At 61.2% G+C, this 18,100-nt stretch overlaps 2 protein-coding genes across 2 annotated transcripts; both read left to right on the top strand.

Annotated features, from left to right (window-relative positions):
• The first annotated feature begins 1,606 nt into the window (after window positions 1-1,606).
• On the top strand, window positions 1,607-8,017 carry LOC116798089 (digestive cysteine proteinase 1-like). The gene is given in 13 exon segments (XM_032710219.1): window positions 1,607-1,625; window positions 1,628-1,704; window positions 1,706-1,790; window positions 2,863-2,922; window positions 3,155-3,247; window positions 3,337-3,509; window positions 4,374-4,617; window positions 4,729-4,921; window positions 5,023-5,216; window positions 5,859-5,950; window positions 6,036-6,197; window positions 6,740-6,929; window positions 7,573-8,017. Coding segments are annotated over 13 exon segments (1,764 nt in total). The 5' UTR covers window positions 1,607-1,612; the 3' UTR covers window positions 7,761-8,017.
• Window positions 8,018-10,456: 2,439 nt separating this feature from the next.
• Window positions 10,457-14,051, top strand: LOC116798136 (digestive cysteine proteinase 1-like). Its single transcript, XM_032710307.1, has 10 exons — window positions 10,457-10,487; window positions 10,624-10,716; window positions 10,849-11,021; window positions 11,280-11,534; window positions 12,072-12,265; window positions 12,537-12,730; window positions 12,832-12,923; window positions 13,009-13,170; window positions 13,386-13,575; window positions 13,706-14,051. The coding sequence occupies exons 1-10, from the start codon at window positions 10,457-10,459 to the stop codon at window positions 13,891-13,893; spliced, it is 1,572 nt and encodes a 523-aa protein (XP_032566198.1). The 3' UTR covers window positions 13,894-14,051.
• The last annotated feature ends 4,049 nt before the right edge of the window (window positions 14,052-18,100 follow it).

Raw genomic sequence — 18,100 nt, 5'->3', positions numbered from 1 at the left:
CTGACCCCCAGATCGAGGGGTTCTCGATGGGGCCCCTCACTGGGGGAACACCCTGTGCAAACCAGGGGTGCAGGGAAGCTGCCCCTCCAAATCAGAACCTCCCCGGATGGAAATACCCTCCCCAGCTCCACCGAGTCCCACCCTGCACACCCCCCAGCCCTCCCTCCCCCCACCACAGGGGACAGGGGTATTTTTGGGTGTCCCCCTGCTGCAGTTTCCGGTGTGGGGCCGTGCTCCCAAGGGGGGGTGAGGGTGCACGGAGTGGGATGGGGGCTCTGGTCACGCTCCAGCCTGGAGCTGCTGCATCCTGGCTCTGCCACCCTATTTCCCCACACAGCTGAGCTGGAGAGGGGTCCTTCCCCATCTCTCCAGAGCCTTCCTCCTCCTCCTCCTCCTCCTCCTCCTCTTCCTCCTCCTTGTCCTGTGGTTAACCCTCACAGAGTGACCTCTTTCCTCTGTGACACTAAGTCTGGCCCTGATGTTTCCTGTTCTCACAGAGGGGCCGGGGCTGGTGGAGGTCCTGGGTGCCCGCCAGGATGGGGACCTGCCCCCCCAGACTGGTGGCACCCTCACCTTGTCACCTCCCACCTCATCCTGGGAGCACAGCTCCCCTTTAATCTTGGATTTGGGGGCTCTGGGACTTGCTGAGGAGGGATTCAGACCCCGCTAAGGATGGAAACAGCCCTGTCAGTGTCCCTGGGAGGGGATGGAAACAGCAGGGACAGGGATTGCTCACCCGTGGGGCCATGAGCCCCTTCAGCCTCCCAGAACCCTCCCCTCTCCCCTTGGGGCTGGCTGTGGGGTTCCTACATCCCCCTGCGCCCCGTGATTGGCTCAGAATCCCCCCCAAAAAGAGTTCCCAGTGCTCCCAGTCCCAGGATCTGCCTCGGGATCAGCCCTGACCCTGTGCTGTAGGTGCTGCCCCTTGCCCCTCACCCTGGCATCAGGGCTACTTGGCAAAGACCCCAAGGAGGTCTCCTTTTGCAGCCCAGGAGGGGACACACAGCCCTGAGCACCCCACTTTGCTCTCCATTTCTCCCACCCAGATGCAGAAGAAGGGACCAGCTGTGACAACCCACCCTTAAGGGGAAGGAAACCTGTTTTGATGAAAACCCAGTTTTACTAATTCGTATATTCTGCATTAGGTGGGATGAGGCAGTACTTGAAAAAAGGTTTGTAAGAAGAAGGTGTTTCTGCTTTCAACCGATTTTTCTGCTTGGAGATCCTGGTGATATTACAGTCACCAGGAGCCCTTGCTGTTTGCAGGAAAGAAGAGCCTGTGGCTAACCCACTCCTTACTTTCTGTGCGGGGTATTTGGGATCTCGAGGCTGATTTCAACCTGTTTGAATGTATCAACACATAAAATAAAGCAGCCAGTGCTTTAACCATCGAGTCAACATCAAATCTGGAAGGAAGCCTGGTTGACCCCAAGCCAGAGGGTCCCCACGGATCCATCCAGCCTGCACCCCCCACGTGCTGCTGGAGGTGTTTTGGGGGCCCCTCCTGCACCTCCCATCCCCTGAAGCACCCGGCGTTGTTCCATCCGCCCTGCCGGGACACGCTCTCCCCGCCGAGCACCCCGAGGGTGCCCGTCCCCCCGCCAGGCACCACATGATGCCGGTTCCTTCCCTCCTCCGGGGAGGGCCCGGACTCCTGCATTGGCTCCGGCGGGTTTCGCTGCCGCCGGCTCCGGATTAAAGCTGAGGAGTCGGCGCCGGGCAAGCCGGGGAGGTGAGGATGGGTTTTCTCCGCTGGCTCGTGGCCTCTGCGCTCTGCATCTTCATCTGGGGTGAGTCTGGACCCCCTCTCTCATGGCACTGTCCCCACTGGGGGCACCACGGGGGTGGGAGGGAGGTGGGGGCACCCCAACAGGTTCGTTCCCCCCACCCCGCGCTGCGCGGCGGGGTAGGCTGGAGATTTGGGAAGTGGTTTTGCTGCTCGTTGGGTCCTAAAGTTTGCGGTTCCTCCGAGGCAGAGTTGGGGTGGGGTGGCAAAGAGGGGGGGACGTGCCTTGAGGGCTTGGTGAGGGTGAGAAAACATGGCTAAATTGTGGCTTTAACCCAAGGTGTTTAACCCAAGCAAGCAGGGGAGAGGGGACGGGGGTGACAGGGGACTGTGCCCCTGTGGGACCCCCTTTCTGTGTGGCTGTAAGCAGGGTTGTGGGGTCACTGGACTCACTGCTCCCCCCACCCCGGGCACTCTCTGTGGGTGCCCGAGTACAGGGTGTGATGGGCACCCACGGGACAGCCTGGGGTGCACTGGGGGGGCTGCCTGGTCCTGGTTTGGGGTTTGGGGTTGGTCCCGGGGCAGGTGCTGCCGGTTGCTCCCGTCGAGGAGGAAGATGCTGATGGAGGGAAGGGCCCATTCCCAGTGGCGGGTGTGTTAGCGTGGCTTGGGGTTGCACAAGCTGGGAACCCTCAGGGAGGTTGGGGAGGTCACTGGGAGATGCCAGGCGGGACCAGTCAGCTCCCTGGCACCCCTCAACCGTGCCCTGTGTGTTGGGGACAGCTTGGCTGTGTCTCCCCTTGGAAACATCACCCAACGCTGGGGGTGACACCGGGGCATCACCCCAACAGTCATCCCAGGAACTGGGGTTCCCTGGGGGTGCAACAGCGCGGGGCTCACCCCAGTGTCGTGGCAGGTTGTGGCATGGTGGTGACCCTGGATCTGGCTCTGGGAAGGTGTCAGTGCCTTGGTGTCCCGTGGATGTGCCACCGGTGGGCTCGGGGAGTTCTTTTGGCCAAGCAGGGGGGCCCCAGGTTGCAGGGAAGGAGACACTGGCTCAGGACATCTCCTGTCCCCAACTCAGCTTGGGGGGACACACAGAGCCCCCCTCACCCCTGCCCCTCTCTGCCTTCCAGGACAGGACTATGTGCTCTCCCGCCCACCCCCTCAGTTCGGCTCCATCTACCACGTCCGAGGTAACGGGACCACACAGCCCCCTTTGCTGGGGGGGAGCAGAGGATGCTCAGCACTGGGCAGGACCAGGCTGTCCCAGTGCCAGACTGGGGCAGCTTTCCACAGCCAAGTGCCTCTCCCTGTCCTATCGCCCGTGGGGACAGTGGCTTGGTGAGCTGCAGGCTCTTGGGGGGCCCAGGGAGGGACGTCAGGGTGCTGAGGCTTTGGGGCTGACCTGTCTGGGGGGGCTCACAGGGGTCATTAAGCTGCCCTATGCTGAGATCGAGGAGCCCTTCGAAGCCTGGTACAACCTGACGGGGAACAAGAGCCGGATCCAGTATTACGGAGGTAAGAGGTGGGCACCCACCTGCTCCAGCTGCGCCCACCCTGCGCTGGCAGGACCGCCCTGCCTCAGCTTCCCGTCCCCACGGGCACAGGGCAGGTGATCACCTACCAGCTGGCGGGGGTGAAGCCCTATGGCATGAGGTACAAGATCACCCCAGAGACCACCGAGAAGGAGGTGAACGCCAGGAAATGCTTCCAGCTGCCCGGCTCCAAGGAGGATGTGGTGAAGGCTCAGAGCGTCTTCCCCAACATGAAAGGCTTTAAGGTGGGAAATGCCAGAGCCCGGATCCGACCCGCTGCCCGGAGCACGTGCTGGCTGTGGGAAGGGGTGCTGGGAGATGCTCCTCTCCGTCCGAGGGGTGCAGGGTGCTGGGACAGGCCAGGACGTGCCCCCCACACACACCCCAGGGCGCAGGGAGGGTCACTTCCCCACCTGGATTGGGGCCGGACCGCCGGCTCCTTTCCCAACTCCAGCAGCCGTGTCAGGACGTGCCACATCCCACACAAACGCCGGCGTTTCGGCACCGTTTGGGCAAGTCTGTGCAGGGCGGCTCAGCTCCCGCTGGCCCCAGGTTCTGACAGGGCTGGGCACAGCCCGTGAGCGGTGGGGACAGCAGGCTGTCACCCAGCTGGGCACTGCCCGCAGGGAGAGAGCTTGGAAACACTCAGGAAAAACCTGGAAGCTCTTTAGCCTTTGGAAGCCAGACCTCCCGCTGTGGGTGCACACAGAGTGCTCTGCACGGGGGGGTGTCCCCAGGGCACCGCTGAGCCAGACAGGGGGGGGGAAGAGGGTCCTGTGTGGCACCCCAAATCCTTGCCCACGGTTTGCATCCCACTCGTGGGTGTGTGCTCATGGCCATGGAGCCTCCGGATCCAGGTGGAGAGCCCGGTGTGTGCACTGGGAGCACTGGGCTGTGTGAGCACTGGGAGCACCACTGAGCCAAACGGGGGGGGGGTCTCCCCAAATCCTTGTCCCAGTTTCCATCCCAAGCATGTGCTTATGTCCATGGAGCCTCTGGATCCAGCCAGTGTGTGTGCTGGGAGCACTGGGCTGTGCAAAGGGGCTGGGTGGGGAGGGGGACGCCTCGGGGGGGTTGGGGACCCCTCCCTGACGCCGTGTCCCCCCCAGTTCCTGCGGGAGGAGTACTACCAGGGCCGGTACTGCGCCGTGTGGCAGAACAGCACCCGCTGGGCGCAGAAGAAGAACGTCTACACCCTGTGGGTCACCAACTCCAGCTGCGGGGTGGCCCCCGTGCACTACGAGATGCGGGGCTACAACAGCCTGCTGGGCTCGCACTACGACAAGTACGAGATCGACTACACCGACTTCGACAACAGCTACCCCCCCTCCGTGTTCGACCTCCCCCCCAATGGTGAGCCAGGGAGGGCCCCCCCTGCCCTGCCCTGCCCTGCCCTGCCCTGCCCTGCCCTGCCCTGCCCTGCCCGCGGGGCTCGGGCTGACGGTGTCCCCTCCCTGTCCCCAGTGACCACGTGCGGGGTGCTGCCGGGGGCCGCGGCGGAGCACCGGGTGCTGGCAAACCCCATGGAGGACCTGGTGGGGCAGCACCAGCCCTGGGCACACCAGGCTTTCCACGAGTACCGGCGGCGGATGGGGCGGCGGTACAGCTCCGTGCGGGAGCTGGAGCACAGGCAGAGCGTCTTCGTGCACAACATGAGGTATAGGCGGGCGGGGGAGTGGGTGATGGCTCTCTGGGGGTGCTCCTCACCCCGAGGAGGAGGTGGCAGTGCCAGCCTGTGCTGTCCCCGCCGTGCCCCAGGTTCGTGCACTCCCGGAACCGCGCCGCGCTCTCCTACACGCTGGCCCTGAACCACCTGGCCGACCGCACGCCCCAGGAACTGGCAGCCCTGCGGGGCCGCCGGCGCAGCGGGGACCCCAACAACGGGCAGCCCTTCCCCACCCACCTCTACACTGGCCTCATCCTGCCAGAGAGCCTCGACTGGCGCATGTACGGTAGGTGTGGGGTCGGTTGGACCCAACCCGGTCCAGCTGAGACCCCCCTGCTCCCTGTCACTGCACTGAGGAGCCTGTGGGGCTTTGCTGCCTCTGGGGGTCCACATCTCCCCGTGGTCCCTGCTCTGCTCAGCAGCTGGATCAAAGCTGGGTTTAAGCCGGGCTCTGTGAGGGTGCTGAGGCACTGGGATGGGCTGTACAGAGATGCCTCATCCCTGGAAGTGTTCAAGGCCAGGTTGGATGGGGCTTGGAGCAATCTGGTCTAGTGGAAGGTGTCCCTGGCCATGGCAGGGGGTGGAACAGGATGAGCTTTAAGGTCCCTTCCAGCCCAGTCCATTTTGGGATTCTGTGATTAAAGGCAGCTGGGTCAGCACTTGACCCTCATTCAGTCTGGTGCTTCAGGGACAGATGTGACATCTGAAGCCACATCCTTCTCTCACAGCTCCATCAGCTGGGAGTGACTCCCCCAGAGCTTGCCCCAGCCCAAGGGCGGGGATCCCAGTTTTGCTGGTGCATTCCCCACCTTTCCTGATTAACACCAAGCCCTGTCTGTGGAACTCACCTCCTGCCTCAGTTTCCCTCCCACCTGCCCCCATCCCTGGGTGCCCCCCCAGTTTCTCACCCCCCACCCACTGTCCCCAGGCGCCGTCACCCCCGTGAAGGACCAGGCTGTCTGCGGGTCGTGCTGGAGCTTCGCCACCACGGGGGCCATGGAAGGTGCCCTGTTCCTCAAGGTGGGAGCGGGGCTGTGCCCCACAGGGGTGGACGGGGTGCCTGCAGGGTGCCTGTCCCCATTCCTGCAGCGTGTCCCCCCCACAGACCGGTGTGCTGACCCCCCTGTCCCAACAAGTCCTCATCGACTGCTCCTGGGGCTTCGGGAACTACGCCTGTGACGGGGGGGAGGAGTGGAGAGCCTATGAGTGGATCAAGAAACACGGTGGCATCGCCAGCACCGAGTCCTACGGCACCTACAAGGGACAGGTAGGGGTGGCTCCATGTCCTTGACAGAGTTCCCAATGTCTTGGAGCTTAAAGCCACGGTGGGACCCACCCCGATGGGTCAAAAGCACTAGCAGGCTCTGGAGGTGTGGATGTCACCTCGCCCCCAAGGCAGCAGGCTCCTGTGGTTCAAAGCCAAGCCCCAGGGCTCAGCTGGGCAGTTTCATCACTGTGTGCCTCAGTTTCTCTTCTTGCAAAACAGGGACAAGGCTCCTCCACCCATGGGTGGTGCCGTGGGTCACTCCGTACCCTGGGGAGCAGGGATGGAGCAAAGCTGCCTGGGGACAGGGATGTGGCTGCATGACACAGGCAACAGTCCCCCCGGGGCTTGGGGTGCAGAGCCAGCTCCCTGTGCAACTGGGAAAACATCCCCACCACCCTTGGCTTGGGAGGACAGCGGGAACGCTGTCACAGCCCAAACCCCGGATCGCTGGGAAGAGCTCCACGGGGAGCAGGCAGGGTGGGCACGGGGAGGGGGACCAGAGCGTGCTGCTGACAGTGTGTGTGTCCCCTGGGTGTGTGTAGAATGGCTTGTGCCACTACAACCAGTCGGAGATGCTGGCCAAGATCACGGGCTACGTCAACGTCACCTCGGGCAACATCACGGCCGTCAAAGCCGCCATCTACAAGCACGGCCCCGTGGCCGTGAGCATCGACGCCTCCCACAAGAGCTTCTCCTTCTACTCCAACGGCATCTACTACGAGCCCAAGTGCGGTGAGTCGGGCGGCACACGGGGCACGGCAGGACCTGGGTGCCCAGGGAATTGCCAGGACAGCCAGCTCCCATCCTGGCAGTCCAGGGAAGGGTGGAGGGGCCCGGCCCTGCGGTGCTCTGCAGCACTGGGGGCAGCCCTGGGAGCAGGGGTGCTCTCCAGGGTGGGATGTTCGCTGGACAGGGATCCTCTCCAGGCAGGGAGGTCACCAGGCAGGAATGGTCTCTGGACAGGGATGCTCTTAGGTCAGGGGTGCTCTCAGGATGCTCTCAGGTCAGGATCTCTCTCTATGGGTAAGGATACTGTCCATACAGGGTTGCTCTCCAGACAGGGATCCTCTCCACACAGGGATGGTCTTCAGACAGGAATGCCCACTAGACAGGGATGGTCACCAGACAGTAATGGTCTCTGGACAGGGATGCTCTTAGGTCTGGGGTGCTCTCTGGATAGAGATGTTCTCTGGATACAGGTGGTGTCCAAACAGGGATGCTCATTGGATAAGGATGCTCTCTGACAAGGATAATCACTGTACAGGGATGTTCTCCAGACAGGGATGCTCTTAGGTCAGGGATGCTCTCCAGACAGGGATGCTCTCTGAACAGGAATACTCTCCAAATGAACCCTCTCCCACGTCATTCCCTGCAGACAACACACCAGGATCTCTGGACCATGCAGTGCTGGCCGTGGGCTACGGGGTCCTGCAGGGAGAGACCTACTGGCTCATCAAGAACTCCTGGTCCACCTACTGGGGCAACGACGGCTACATCCTCATGGCCATGAAGGACAACAACTGCGGCGTGGCCACCGAGGCCACCTACCCCATCCTGGCCTGAGCCACCCCGGCTCTGTGGGGACAGCCCTCGGTGACACTCTGGGCACCCAGCCCTGGATCAGCCCCTTTGGTGGAGCCCCCAGCAGCAGGAAGCAGGACAGGGCCACGGGGTGCTGGACACGGGGCAGGATGGGGACCCAGCAGTGGGCTTGCCAATAAAGACACTGGAAAAATACTGGATGGCTTCTACAGGAGGGATTCAACTGCTGCCCACCCAGCTGTGCCCCCTGTGCAGACCCCCGTGACACATCCTGCCCCCAGGCTGGTTTTTCTTGGTCCTGTGGGTCCCCAGGGGCCTCCCAGGGAGGGGACCTGCCTGGCAGAGCCAGCTGGCTCTCACAGCCCGTCCCAGACACCCGGGGCGAGGGGAGCGGCTTTTCCAGCTCTGTCTCTGAGGTGGAGCACAAACAACCCCAGGGATTTCTGCTGAGATGAGAAATTCCTGGCATGGGGTGTTAAGGAGGGGGGAAGGCATCCACCCTCTGCCCCACTGCCCCAGTCCCTGTTGTGGCTGTGGGTGGGGACATCACCAGGGTGTTTGCCAGTGTCACCCTTCACCCCCTGGGGCTGCTCCCCCTTTACCCCATGGCCATGGCTCAGCTGGGAGCTCCTAGTTTGGGATCAACCCATCCTGGAGAGCAGGATCAGTGCATGAGGATACTAAAACAGGGTGGGAAGTTCTCCCTGCCCTCAGCCTGGTGGTCTCCCATCTTTGCTGGCGCATCCTCGGGGCAGGATGCATGTCTGCAGTGGTGGGCTGTGATGGTTTTTCAGGCTTTTCATAGATTTCAGTTTTTTCACAGCTTTTTCAGGCCAGATCATTAAATTTCCTAGGCTTCTCTCCAGTATAACCTGAGTATCTCCTGAATATTCCTGAATATCCTGGATATTCTCCAGTATAACCTGAATATCCCTCCCAGAGAAAAACTAGATAATTAAAAAACAAAAACAAAAACATGGGGGAGGGGGAAGCAAAACAATAACTTGCACTTGGATAACATTTTGGAAGACCTGCTTGAGTCAGGCTTGGTATCACGACTTCAAAAGCTGTTCATCACTGTCCAGGAATGATTGGGATGCATCATCCCAGCCAGTCATTCGGAGGGTCAGCGCTCAGGCACTTTATCTCTTGTTTTGCCTTCAGCACTTAAACCTCCACGGGTCCCTGGGGAGGTGCTGCAGCCCGGGGGGCACCAGCCCAGCCCTGCACCCCGGGGTGCAGCCCAGTCCAGCCCAACAAGACCCCGCCAAGCCCTTATCAGCTTTGTTTGGAGCTGGTTGTCACCTTGGGCCGGGGGCCAGCTGGACACGCGGCAAGTGGGAGGGGTGAAGGTCACTCTGCACCGCGCTCCTCCCCGGGGCTGTTTTGCCATCTTGCTCCCGACATTTCATCTGCACTTTTTCCCCCCTTTTTCCAATGAAACCCCCTCTAATCGCAGTCCTGGCCTCGCCCTGATGGTGTATCCGTAAGGATGCAGGGGTGCAAACAGCCCCCACCTCCCCATCTTTCTGCCTCCCCTTTGGTGGGGTCACCTTGGCTCCTGTCCCACCCCAGGGGGGCTCTGGGGTGCCTGGGTGGGTGTCACTGCACCCCGTTGCCCCCCCCGTTGCTGCAGATGCTCCCCCTGCTCGCAGCAGATCCTGGCTGGCAAACTGCCACACCGGGGATGGGTGGGGGCACAGGGACACCCCCAGCACCCATCCCCAAACCCCCAATCCATGGGGCACCCACGGGGGCCGGGGTCCCACCCTGACCCCCCCTCCCCAAGCCCCACCAGCACACGGCATCGGCACCCACTCTGGTGTGGGTGGGAAGGGATGGGGGAGTGCCCGTGGTGGGACAGGGGGGCAAGACAAAGCCCCGCCTTCCCCCTGGACTCATCCCAGCCCGGGGAAGGGGGGGCTGTGCCCGTTGGCTGCCCGCAGCTCCCTGCCCACCCGCCAGTGGTATTTAATCACCCGTGGGTGCAGGGCAGCAGCACGGGCAGGATGGAGGGGCTGGGGGGGCTGCTGGTGCTGGGGGCTGCTGTGCTGCTGGGTGAGCCCCTGCCCTGGCTGGGCTCGGGGGGGCAGTGGGTGCTCTGCCCCCATCCCGGGGTGATGCCATCGTGCCCCTCACCCTGGGCACTGTGGTGGATCCTGGGCCGCTGAGGGTCTTTGCCCTGGGAAGAGGTTGCTCTGTCCCTGTCCCCATTCCTGGAGCTGTGGCAGGGCAGTGGGCAGTGTTCCATATGGGGGTGTATATTTGGGGTGTGCAGGGGGGGCTTTGGGGTGCCTCTGAGCTGGTCACAGCCCCAGGGAGATTGGAGATGTGCTGGGGGGACTCTCGGTCAGCCAGAGGGTGGGTGGAGGAGTGGGGACCCCTGGCTTGGGGACCCCCAGTGTCTGCCCTGCCTTGCCACCAGCACAGGCTCCCCTGGGTCTGTCCCCCTCTCCTGAGGGACAGCAGGCCAAGGGCCAGCACTGCTGCCAACCCCTATAGTGGGGAGATGGGAAATCAGGGGGTTTGGGGTTTGTTTCTGTTTTTCTTGCAGGAGCAGAGTGCAGAGGTCCTTTGGAGACACCCACATTTGGGGACATCTACCATGTCACAGGTACTGCTCAGGGACAGGGTGCTCAGCCCAAGGGGGTCCTGCACCTCCAGCCACCGGCTCCCACCTGACATGCCTGAGCCAGGAGGCTCCAATTCCCCCAGGAATGCCGGAGTTGGGGTGCTCGGAGCTGTGGGGTACTGCTGAGGGTGACCATGGGGTGATGCTGCAGGACTCCAGGGTGCTCCAGAGGGTCAGGGAAGGGGGACAGAGGATGCCCCTGAGGCTCAGCATCCCCCACAGCCCCCGAGTCCTACCTCTCTGTGCCCACAGGAATCATCAGCCTGCCCTATGCAGAGATCAGGGAGCCTTTTGAAGCCTGGTACAACCTCACGGGGGGGAAGAGCCGCATCGAGTACTACGGTGGTGGGTGCAGAAGGGGGTCCAGTCCCCCGACCCCTCAGCATCCCCTTCCTTCTGCCCCAGCACCTCTGGGGAAAACACCAGGAGAGCCCCGAGAGGCATCACTGTGCCAGGCTTGACATTCCCTGCCCGCAGGCCAAGTGGTCACCTACCAGTTTGGCTCCATGGAGCCCTTCGGCGCCAGCTTCAAGGTGACCCCGGAGACCACGGAGACGGAGCTCAACGTCCGCAAGTGCTTCCGCATCAACGGCACCATCGGGGCCCTCATCGCCCCCCAGAGCGTCTTCCCCAGCCTGGAGAACTTCAGGGTGAGCCCGGGAACGGCCCCCCAGGATGTGGGATGGGGCAGGCAAAGGGAGGGACGAGGGCACTGCGTGGGTGAGGGGTGTCTGGGGGGTACCTCCCCGCGAGGTGGGAATTGGTGAACACACGGCTGGATGTGGCCGTGGGTGATGGATTGGGGGGGTTGCGTTCGGCGTGGCAGGATGCAGGGCAGGGGTGGCATCACCGTGGGGTGCCCCAGCTCATGCTGGGGTGGCACCCTGGTCCCTGCCGTGTGTCCCCAGCGCGTGCGGGAGGAGCGGTTCCGAGGGCAGCGCTGCGCCGTGTGGCAGAACGTCTCCTACTGGGGGCACAAGAAGAACGTGTACACGCTGCGGGTGGGCAGCTCTGCCCACGGCCCCGTGCCCCTGCACTACGAGGTGAGGGGCTTCAACAGCCTCCTGGGCTCCCACTACGACAAGTACGAGATCGACTATTCCTCCTTCAGCCACCGCTTCCCGCCCGGCGTCTTCCAGCTCCCCGAGGGTGAGCATCCCTGGGCACCCACGGCCGGTGCTGACACCTAAACAGTCTTAAATTTGGGCTTTTGGGAGGGTTTAGATTGGATATTAGGAGGAAATTCTTCCCTGTGAGGGTGGGGAGGCCCTGGCACAGGTTGCCCAGAGAAGCTCTGGCTGCCCCTGGATCCCTGGAAGTGTCCATGGCCAGGTGGGATGGGGCTTGGAGCAACCTGGGTTAGTGGAAGATGTCCCTGCGCATGGCAAGGGGGTGGAACAAGATGAGCTTTAAGGTCCCTTCCAGTCCAAACCATTCCAGGATTCTATGAGCCTGATAATTTTGGTGAATTGGTTCGCCTGGGAAAAAAGCAGGATGAGAGCTGGGGTGATGTGGGTGCTCCCCTGATGCTCAGGGTGCCACGTGGGATGGTGGGAGCTCAAGAGATGGCTCTGGAAGGATGTGTGGATGCAGATCCCCCCTGGATGGGACGGGCAGCCCCGATGGTTTTGGGGGTCCAGGAGAGCCCAGCCCAGCCCAGGAGGCACCAGCACCGCCCATGTCTTGTGGCAGGGGTGCAGTGTGAGCAGTGGCCCACGGGCAGCCCCGAGCACCTCCTCGTGGCCAACCCCATGCAGGAGTTTGTGGGGAGGGGGCCGGACACAGACCACGTCCACCACCACCTCTTCCACCGCTACAAGGAGCAGTTTGGGAAGAGCTACGGCAGCGAGGAGGAGCACGAGCACCGCAGGCACACCTTCATCCACAACATGAGGTACGGGAGGGCAGGGGGGCTGGGGGGGGTCAGGGATGGGGTACCCTGCTCCCCTCTCACAGACACTGTCAGGGGACAGGCTGGGGGGTCAGGAATGGGATCTCCACTCACCTCTTGGCAGGTGGTATAGGATGACAAGGTATGGGCTGGGGGGGGATCAGGGATGGGGTCTTCACTCCCCTCTCACACCCCTGCGGCACAGGGTGCCAGGGGATGTGCTGGGGGGGGGTTCAGGGAGGGGGTTCCCCACTCCCCTCCCGCCGTGCCCCAGGTTCGTGCACTCCCGGAACCGCGCCGCGCTCTCCTACACGCTGGCCCTGAACCACCTGGCCGACCGCACGCCCCAGGAACTGGCAGCCCTGCGGGGCCGCCGGCGCAGCGGGGACCCCAACAACGGGCAGCCCTTCCCCACCCACCTCTACACCGGCCTCACCCTGCCTGAGAGCCTCGACTGGCGGCTCTATGGTGAGGAGGGGGCTGGTGACACCAGAGCTGTGCACGCTGGGGTCCGTGTGGGGACAGCCAGCAGCCCAGTTGGTCACGTGTCCCCACCCCGCTGTCCCCAGGCGCCGTCACCCCCGTGAAGGACCAGGCTGTCTGCGGGTCGTGCTGGAGCTTTGCCACCACGGGGGCCATGGAAGGTGCCCTGTTCCTCAAGGTGGGAGCGGGGCTGTGCCCCACCGGGGTGGACAGGGTGCCTGCAGGGTGCCTGTCTCCATTCCTGCAGCGTGTCCCCCCCACAGACCGGCGTGCTGACCCCCCTGTCCCAACAAGTCCTCATCGACTGCTCCTGGGGCTTCGGGAACTACGCCTGTGACGGGGGGGAGGAGTGGAGAGCCTACGAGTGGATCAAGAAACACGGTGGCATCGCCAGCACCGAGTCCTACGGGCCCTACCTGGGGCAGGTGAGGGTGGCAGTGCCACTCAGTGAGGGTGCAGTGCCACCCCCCTCCCCAGTCCTTCCCTCCAGGCTCTCCCAAACCAGCCATCTGCCCTTTGGCAGCGGATGGCTCCGCTTTGGATGCTCCATCCGAGCTGCCCCACTCCCTCCCACCTCCTCACCACCCCAACCTGCCCCGGGACCCTGGTGCCACCTCAGCTTTCCCTGCTCCCACTCCAGAATGGCTACTGTCACTGTAACCAGTCGGAGCTGGTGGCCCCCCTGGCTGGCTACGCCCGCGTGGCACCGGGCAGTGCCGTGGCCCTGAAGGCTGCGCTGGTCAAGCACGGCCCCGTGGCCGTCAACATCGATGCCTCCCACAAGTCCTTCGCCTTCTACGCCAACGGTGTCTACGAGGAGCCCCTCTGCGGTGAGTCCCGGCCCCTGGAGGCTCCATACCCTGCTCATTGCCACTGGGATAAGCACAAATATTTGTAGGGTGGGATTTAGCTCCGAGACAGGGACTGAGTTGGCTTTGTTTTCTTCTCTCTTCCGTCCAGGAAACGAGACGTGGGCACTGGACCACGCGGTGCTGGCCGTGGGCTACGGGGTCCTGCATGGCAAGGGCTACTGGCTCATCAAGAACTCCTGGTCCACCTACTGGGGCAACGACGGCTACATCCTCATGGCCATGAAGGACAACAACTGCGGCGTGGCCACTGCCGCCTCCTTCCCCATCCTGGCCTGATGTCCCCTCCTGGGCAGCTCCAGATGGATGCAGAGCTGGCAGAGGGAGGTGGGGCACCGGGAGGTGATTGTGGGGCAGCTCAGCTGGGAGGTCGGAGGATGCTCCCAGCCCTCTGCAGAGGTATTTAACCATTTTAGCAATAAAAAGCTGTAGAAGTGATTCTGTGTCCTGCTGGGGTGTCTTCAACCAGTCTCAACCCATCTGCCACTAACCACAGCCCTGGCTGTGACTGACTCTGCAGCCTCTGTGTGATGAGTTCCACCCTGTGCTCAGCCCTGTCTGGGTTACACGTGCCTTAACCCCAGGGTTGTCAGTGCCACCCCCAGGAGTGCCATCACTCCCTTCCCCAGCAGTGGGAAGGAGCCTGAATCCTCTCTCAGAAGCTGGGCTTGGCTCAGACTCCAGTTCCCAACAGGATTCCGCCCCATCCCAGCAGTTGGTGTCGTGTTGGGAAGAGAGAGACTCCTGGGTCCTCTGCTCAGCCTCTCTCCAGGCTCCCCCACAGATCAGCACCCAGTGAACTCCGTTTCCCCACCTGCCGGGGGGAAGGCAGAGCTCCTGAGGGTCCCTTGGGTGGAGGGAGCCCAGATGGACCCAAAGGAGTCATTTCACCCAGGACACTTCAGGGAGGGCTGCCTGGGGATCCTGGGGCTCAGCCAGGCTCAGATGCCACTCTAGAGCTATTGTGCTCCTTCCATCTCTCCTTGCTCCAGAGCTTCACCCCAAAACTTCGTGGCCAGGTGAAACCTCACCATAAGCCGAGGGTTTGGTGAGGGTGGTGCTGCTCTTGGGGTGTCCAGGCTGGAGATCAGTGTGGTGTGAAGGTTCATTCTTGGGGTTTGGGCTCCCTACTGATGTCCAACCTGGGACTGGAGCCAAGCTGGCAGCTCTAGTGGGCAGCCTAGAGCTCCCAGTGAGAGCTTCCCAGTTTGCCTTCCCAGCCTGAGCCCGGCTAGCAGCTGGGGAAGGGAGCCTAGGAGAGGGGAAAAATCACCCCTGGCTTGTGTCTGCATCTGCACAGGCTGTGCCTTCCCCCAGAATGAGGGTTTGGTAGTTGAGAAGTGCCATCCCCCGTGGCTGCATCCCAATTTTGTACAGCAAACAGCCGGCAGCACCCAGGGAGCTGCACTTCCATCCCGGCAATGTGACTGCTCCCAGCAGAGGGGGGCAGGTCAACACTTCCCCTTGTTTTCTTTCACTTGTTCACCTGCTTATATGACACTTTGCTGATTGCTAAAGGGGTCTTTAATCATTCCCAGCAGGGGAGGCTGACTGGAATTCACGTCTGGGAGAGGAATGATCCCTGCACAGGACTAATGTGGTTTATTCCGTGGGAGTCCAGGTCTCCAGATCTTTGATTCTCTTGACTGCAGTCAATAAAACATGCTTTGACTTTCAGGGGACCGTGACTTTCAGGCTCCCTTTGGAGAGGTGATGTCCTGAATTTGCTGCGGAACACGCAAGTGGCTTTGAGAGCTGGAGGTTTTGCACCCCCAAGGAAGCATTTACTGAAATTCTGCATTTGTGGCAGGAGGGATATTGCAGTTCCGAGCGTGGGTAGTTCAGGATGGCTGGGAACTTAAAAAAAAAAAAAAAAAAAAAAAAGCCATTTATGATATTTGAAAAGGGAGAAAAACAAGAAAGGACATACCTGGAGGGAGGTTTGCAGAGCCAGCCGTGGGTTCTGGCTCCCAGCCCGGCTGAGCTGTGACCTCCAGACTTCCCTGGGCACCCAAACCTCAGAGTGGCTCCAGGTTTTGCAGAGCACAGCAAAGCACAACCACTCCAAACCCTGCTGTTTATTGGAAGCAAAGCTGGCCTGAAGGTCTGCATTTAAGGCTGCTTTTGGAAGAGGCACCTTGCCTGCAGAGCAGCAGGAAACTCCCCAAATTTGATGCCTTGACGAGGAAATATCAGCCGAGGTTGGTGCTTTAGGGGAGCAAGCATTGCCCAGACAGTGAAAGGTGAGAGGATTTGGCACCCACCTCCCACACATCCACTTGAGACCCTCAACTTCTCCTTCAGGTTGGTGCTCCAGTGCTTAAACCAGGCAGAGGAGGTGTCTGCCTGCACACCAATCCCTCTGGAGAAAGTCCAAGCTGGTGGTGGCTTGTGCTGGAGGTGGGAGCCTGTTTGGCCACCTCACGAGCTCTCCTGAGCCTCCAAACAGCTTGTTTGTCCTGCCTGATGCTCTCCTGATGCTTCTCTGGGAATTGATTCACGAAGATGCTCAGCAAAGGGCTGTCAGTCACGGTGAGGTGTGGCTTCAACTCAACAATGTCCTTGTGATGGGATGGAGTCTGTGTTAAAGAGGACACTGTGCTCTCTGTCGGGTGAAGGGGGTGAAGGACAGGGCTGAGATGTCTCATTCTTCACAAAAAGGTGAGGCCTTGGAGGGGGTGGAGTCCCCACCCCTGGAGGTGTTTAAGGAAAGACTGGAGGTGGCTCTCAGTGCTCTGGGCTGGGTGACAAGGTGGGGATGGGGCACAGGTTGGACTCGATGATCTCGGCGTTCTTTTCCAACCTCAGTGATTCCGTGACTGGAGCCCCCTCAGCACAGTGACACCAGCAATCCCCCTGCTTCTGGGAGCCTCCAGGATACAGGCACAGGGATGATCCCTTCTCCTCCTGCCCCGCATCAAATCACCCCTGGCATGGGGATGGGAACCTTGAGGCAATCCCAGCTCCACAGTGGGCTCCAACCCCCCCCCCCCAGCCCCGGCCAGGCCGTGGGGAGCGAGCCCAGACGGAGCTCACCATCCCAAACCGCTCCTGGGAGGAATCCTGTTTCCAGTGAAACGGCCTCTCTGCGGCTGAGAGCATCCAGATCTGTGGGATCAATCTGTCCACACATCCAGCAATTCAGGGTGGGCTGGGCTTGCCAAGCTAAATTATCCTCCGAGGGAGGGCGGCTGGGATTTCAGCCGGGTTTGGTTCTTCGCCCTGCCCTCGGCTGTCCTGGATACGGCACTTCCCTCCGGAGGCAGCTGTGCTCCAGCACAGACCTTTGTGCAGCAATGCCAGGTGGCCAGAAAATGTGCTCCAGCCCAAAATCTGGCTGCCTCTCCCCGCTGGATGAATTATCTGTGAAAACCTCTCACGGCTCGCACAAAACAAGGTAATTATTCAGCAGGCAGGGGACACGCAGAGCCAGAATATGAAATTATTATCTGTTAGTGATTTACAGAGAACCACAGACGGTGTCAGGGAACAGGGGCTGAATCAAACTTGCCTTGGCAACTTCTTGGCTCCCAAATGCTCCAGACAACCTGGGGGGGGGGGGAGTTGGAGAGGTTGATGGAGAGCTCCCAATAACACTCCTACACCCTGGGGAAGGGGTTCCAGGGGGGGCTGGATCTCCCCAGGACAGAGCAGGTGATTCACAGAGGGGAAGGATGTGTTTTACCTAAAACCCTGAGCCTTTAGGATGGCAAAGACCACAATCCAGGGGACCCCACATCACTTTTGCTGTCTTACACGGTAGCCAGAGGGCTTTGGGGCACAAAGAAGTGTCCCTGCCCATGGCAGGGGCGTGGAATGAGCTAATCTTTAAGATCCCTTCCAGCCCAAACTGTTCCATGATGAAATGGTGCATCCAATTAATCTGAGCAGCCTTCCAAGCTCTGCAAAGCTCGGAGCCTCTTTGCTGCCAGCACAGCTCTCCTGGAAAATCACCGAGGCAGCGGCTTCCTAAAGGTTCCTTCTCACACTTCCCTCAGTAGCAGCTTTACAAACGCTCTCCCTCAGCCAAATGTTTCTCCCTTGGCGCCTGCTCTGGCAGGTCTGTTGTTCACGGGCTCAAACCAAACCATTCCCTCTCCTTTCAGCCCGAGGTATTTTGCCACTTCACACACCCCCACCCCCTGACTTTTAGGCTTTATTTGGTAGGATAAGAGGGAACAGATTCAAATTAAAAGAGGGCAGGGTTAGGTTGGGTATTGGGGAGGAATTCTTTACTCAGAGGGTGGTGAGGTACTGGAAAAGGTTTCCCAGAGAAGCTGTGGCTGCCCCATCCCTGGAAGTGTCCAAGGCCAAGTTGGACGGGGCTTGGAGCAACCTGGGCTAGTGGAAGGTGTCCCTGCCCACGGCAGGAGGGTGGAATAACATGAGCTTTAAGGTCCCTTCCAGCCCAAATCATTCCAGGATTTCCTGTAACAGATCGCGGGCGGTTCCCTCCTCCAGGTGCGCTGTCAAACCCCAAAACCCG

Source organism: Chiroxiphia lanceolata, chromosome 24 (assembly GCF_009829145.1).
Source record: "Chiroxiphia lanceolata isolate bChiLan1 chromosome 24, bChiLan1.pri, whole genome shotgun sequence".
NCBI classification, from domain to species: domain Eukaryota; kingdom Metazoa; phylum Chordata; class Aves; order Passeriformes; family Pipridae; genus Chiroxiphia; species Chiroxiphia lanceolata.
This window is presented reverse-complemented; position numbering and strand designations above follow the sequence as displayed.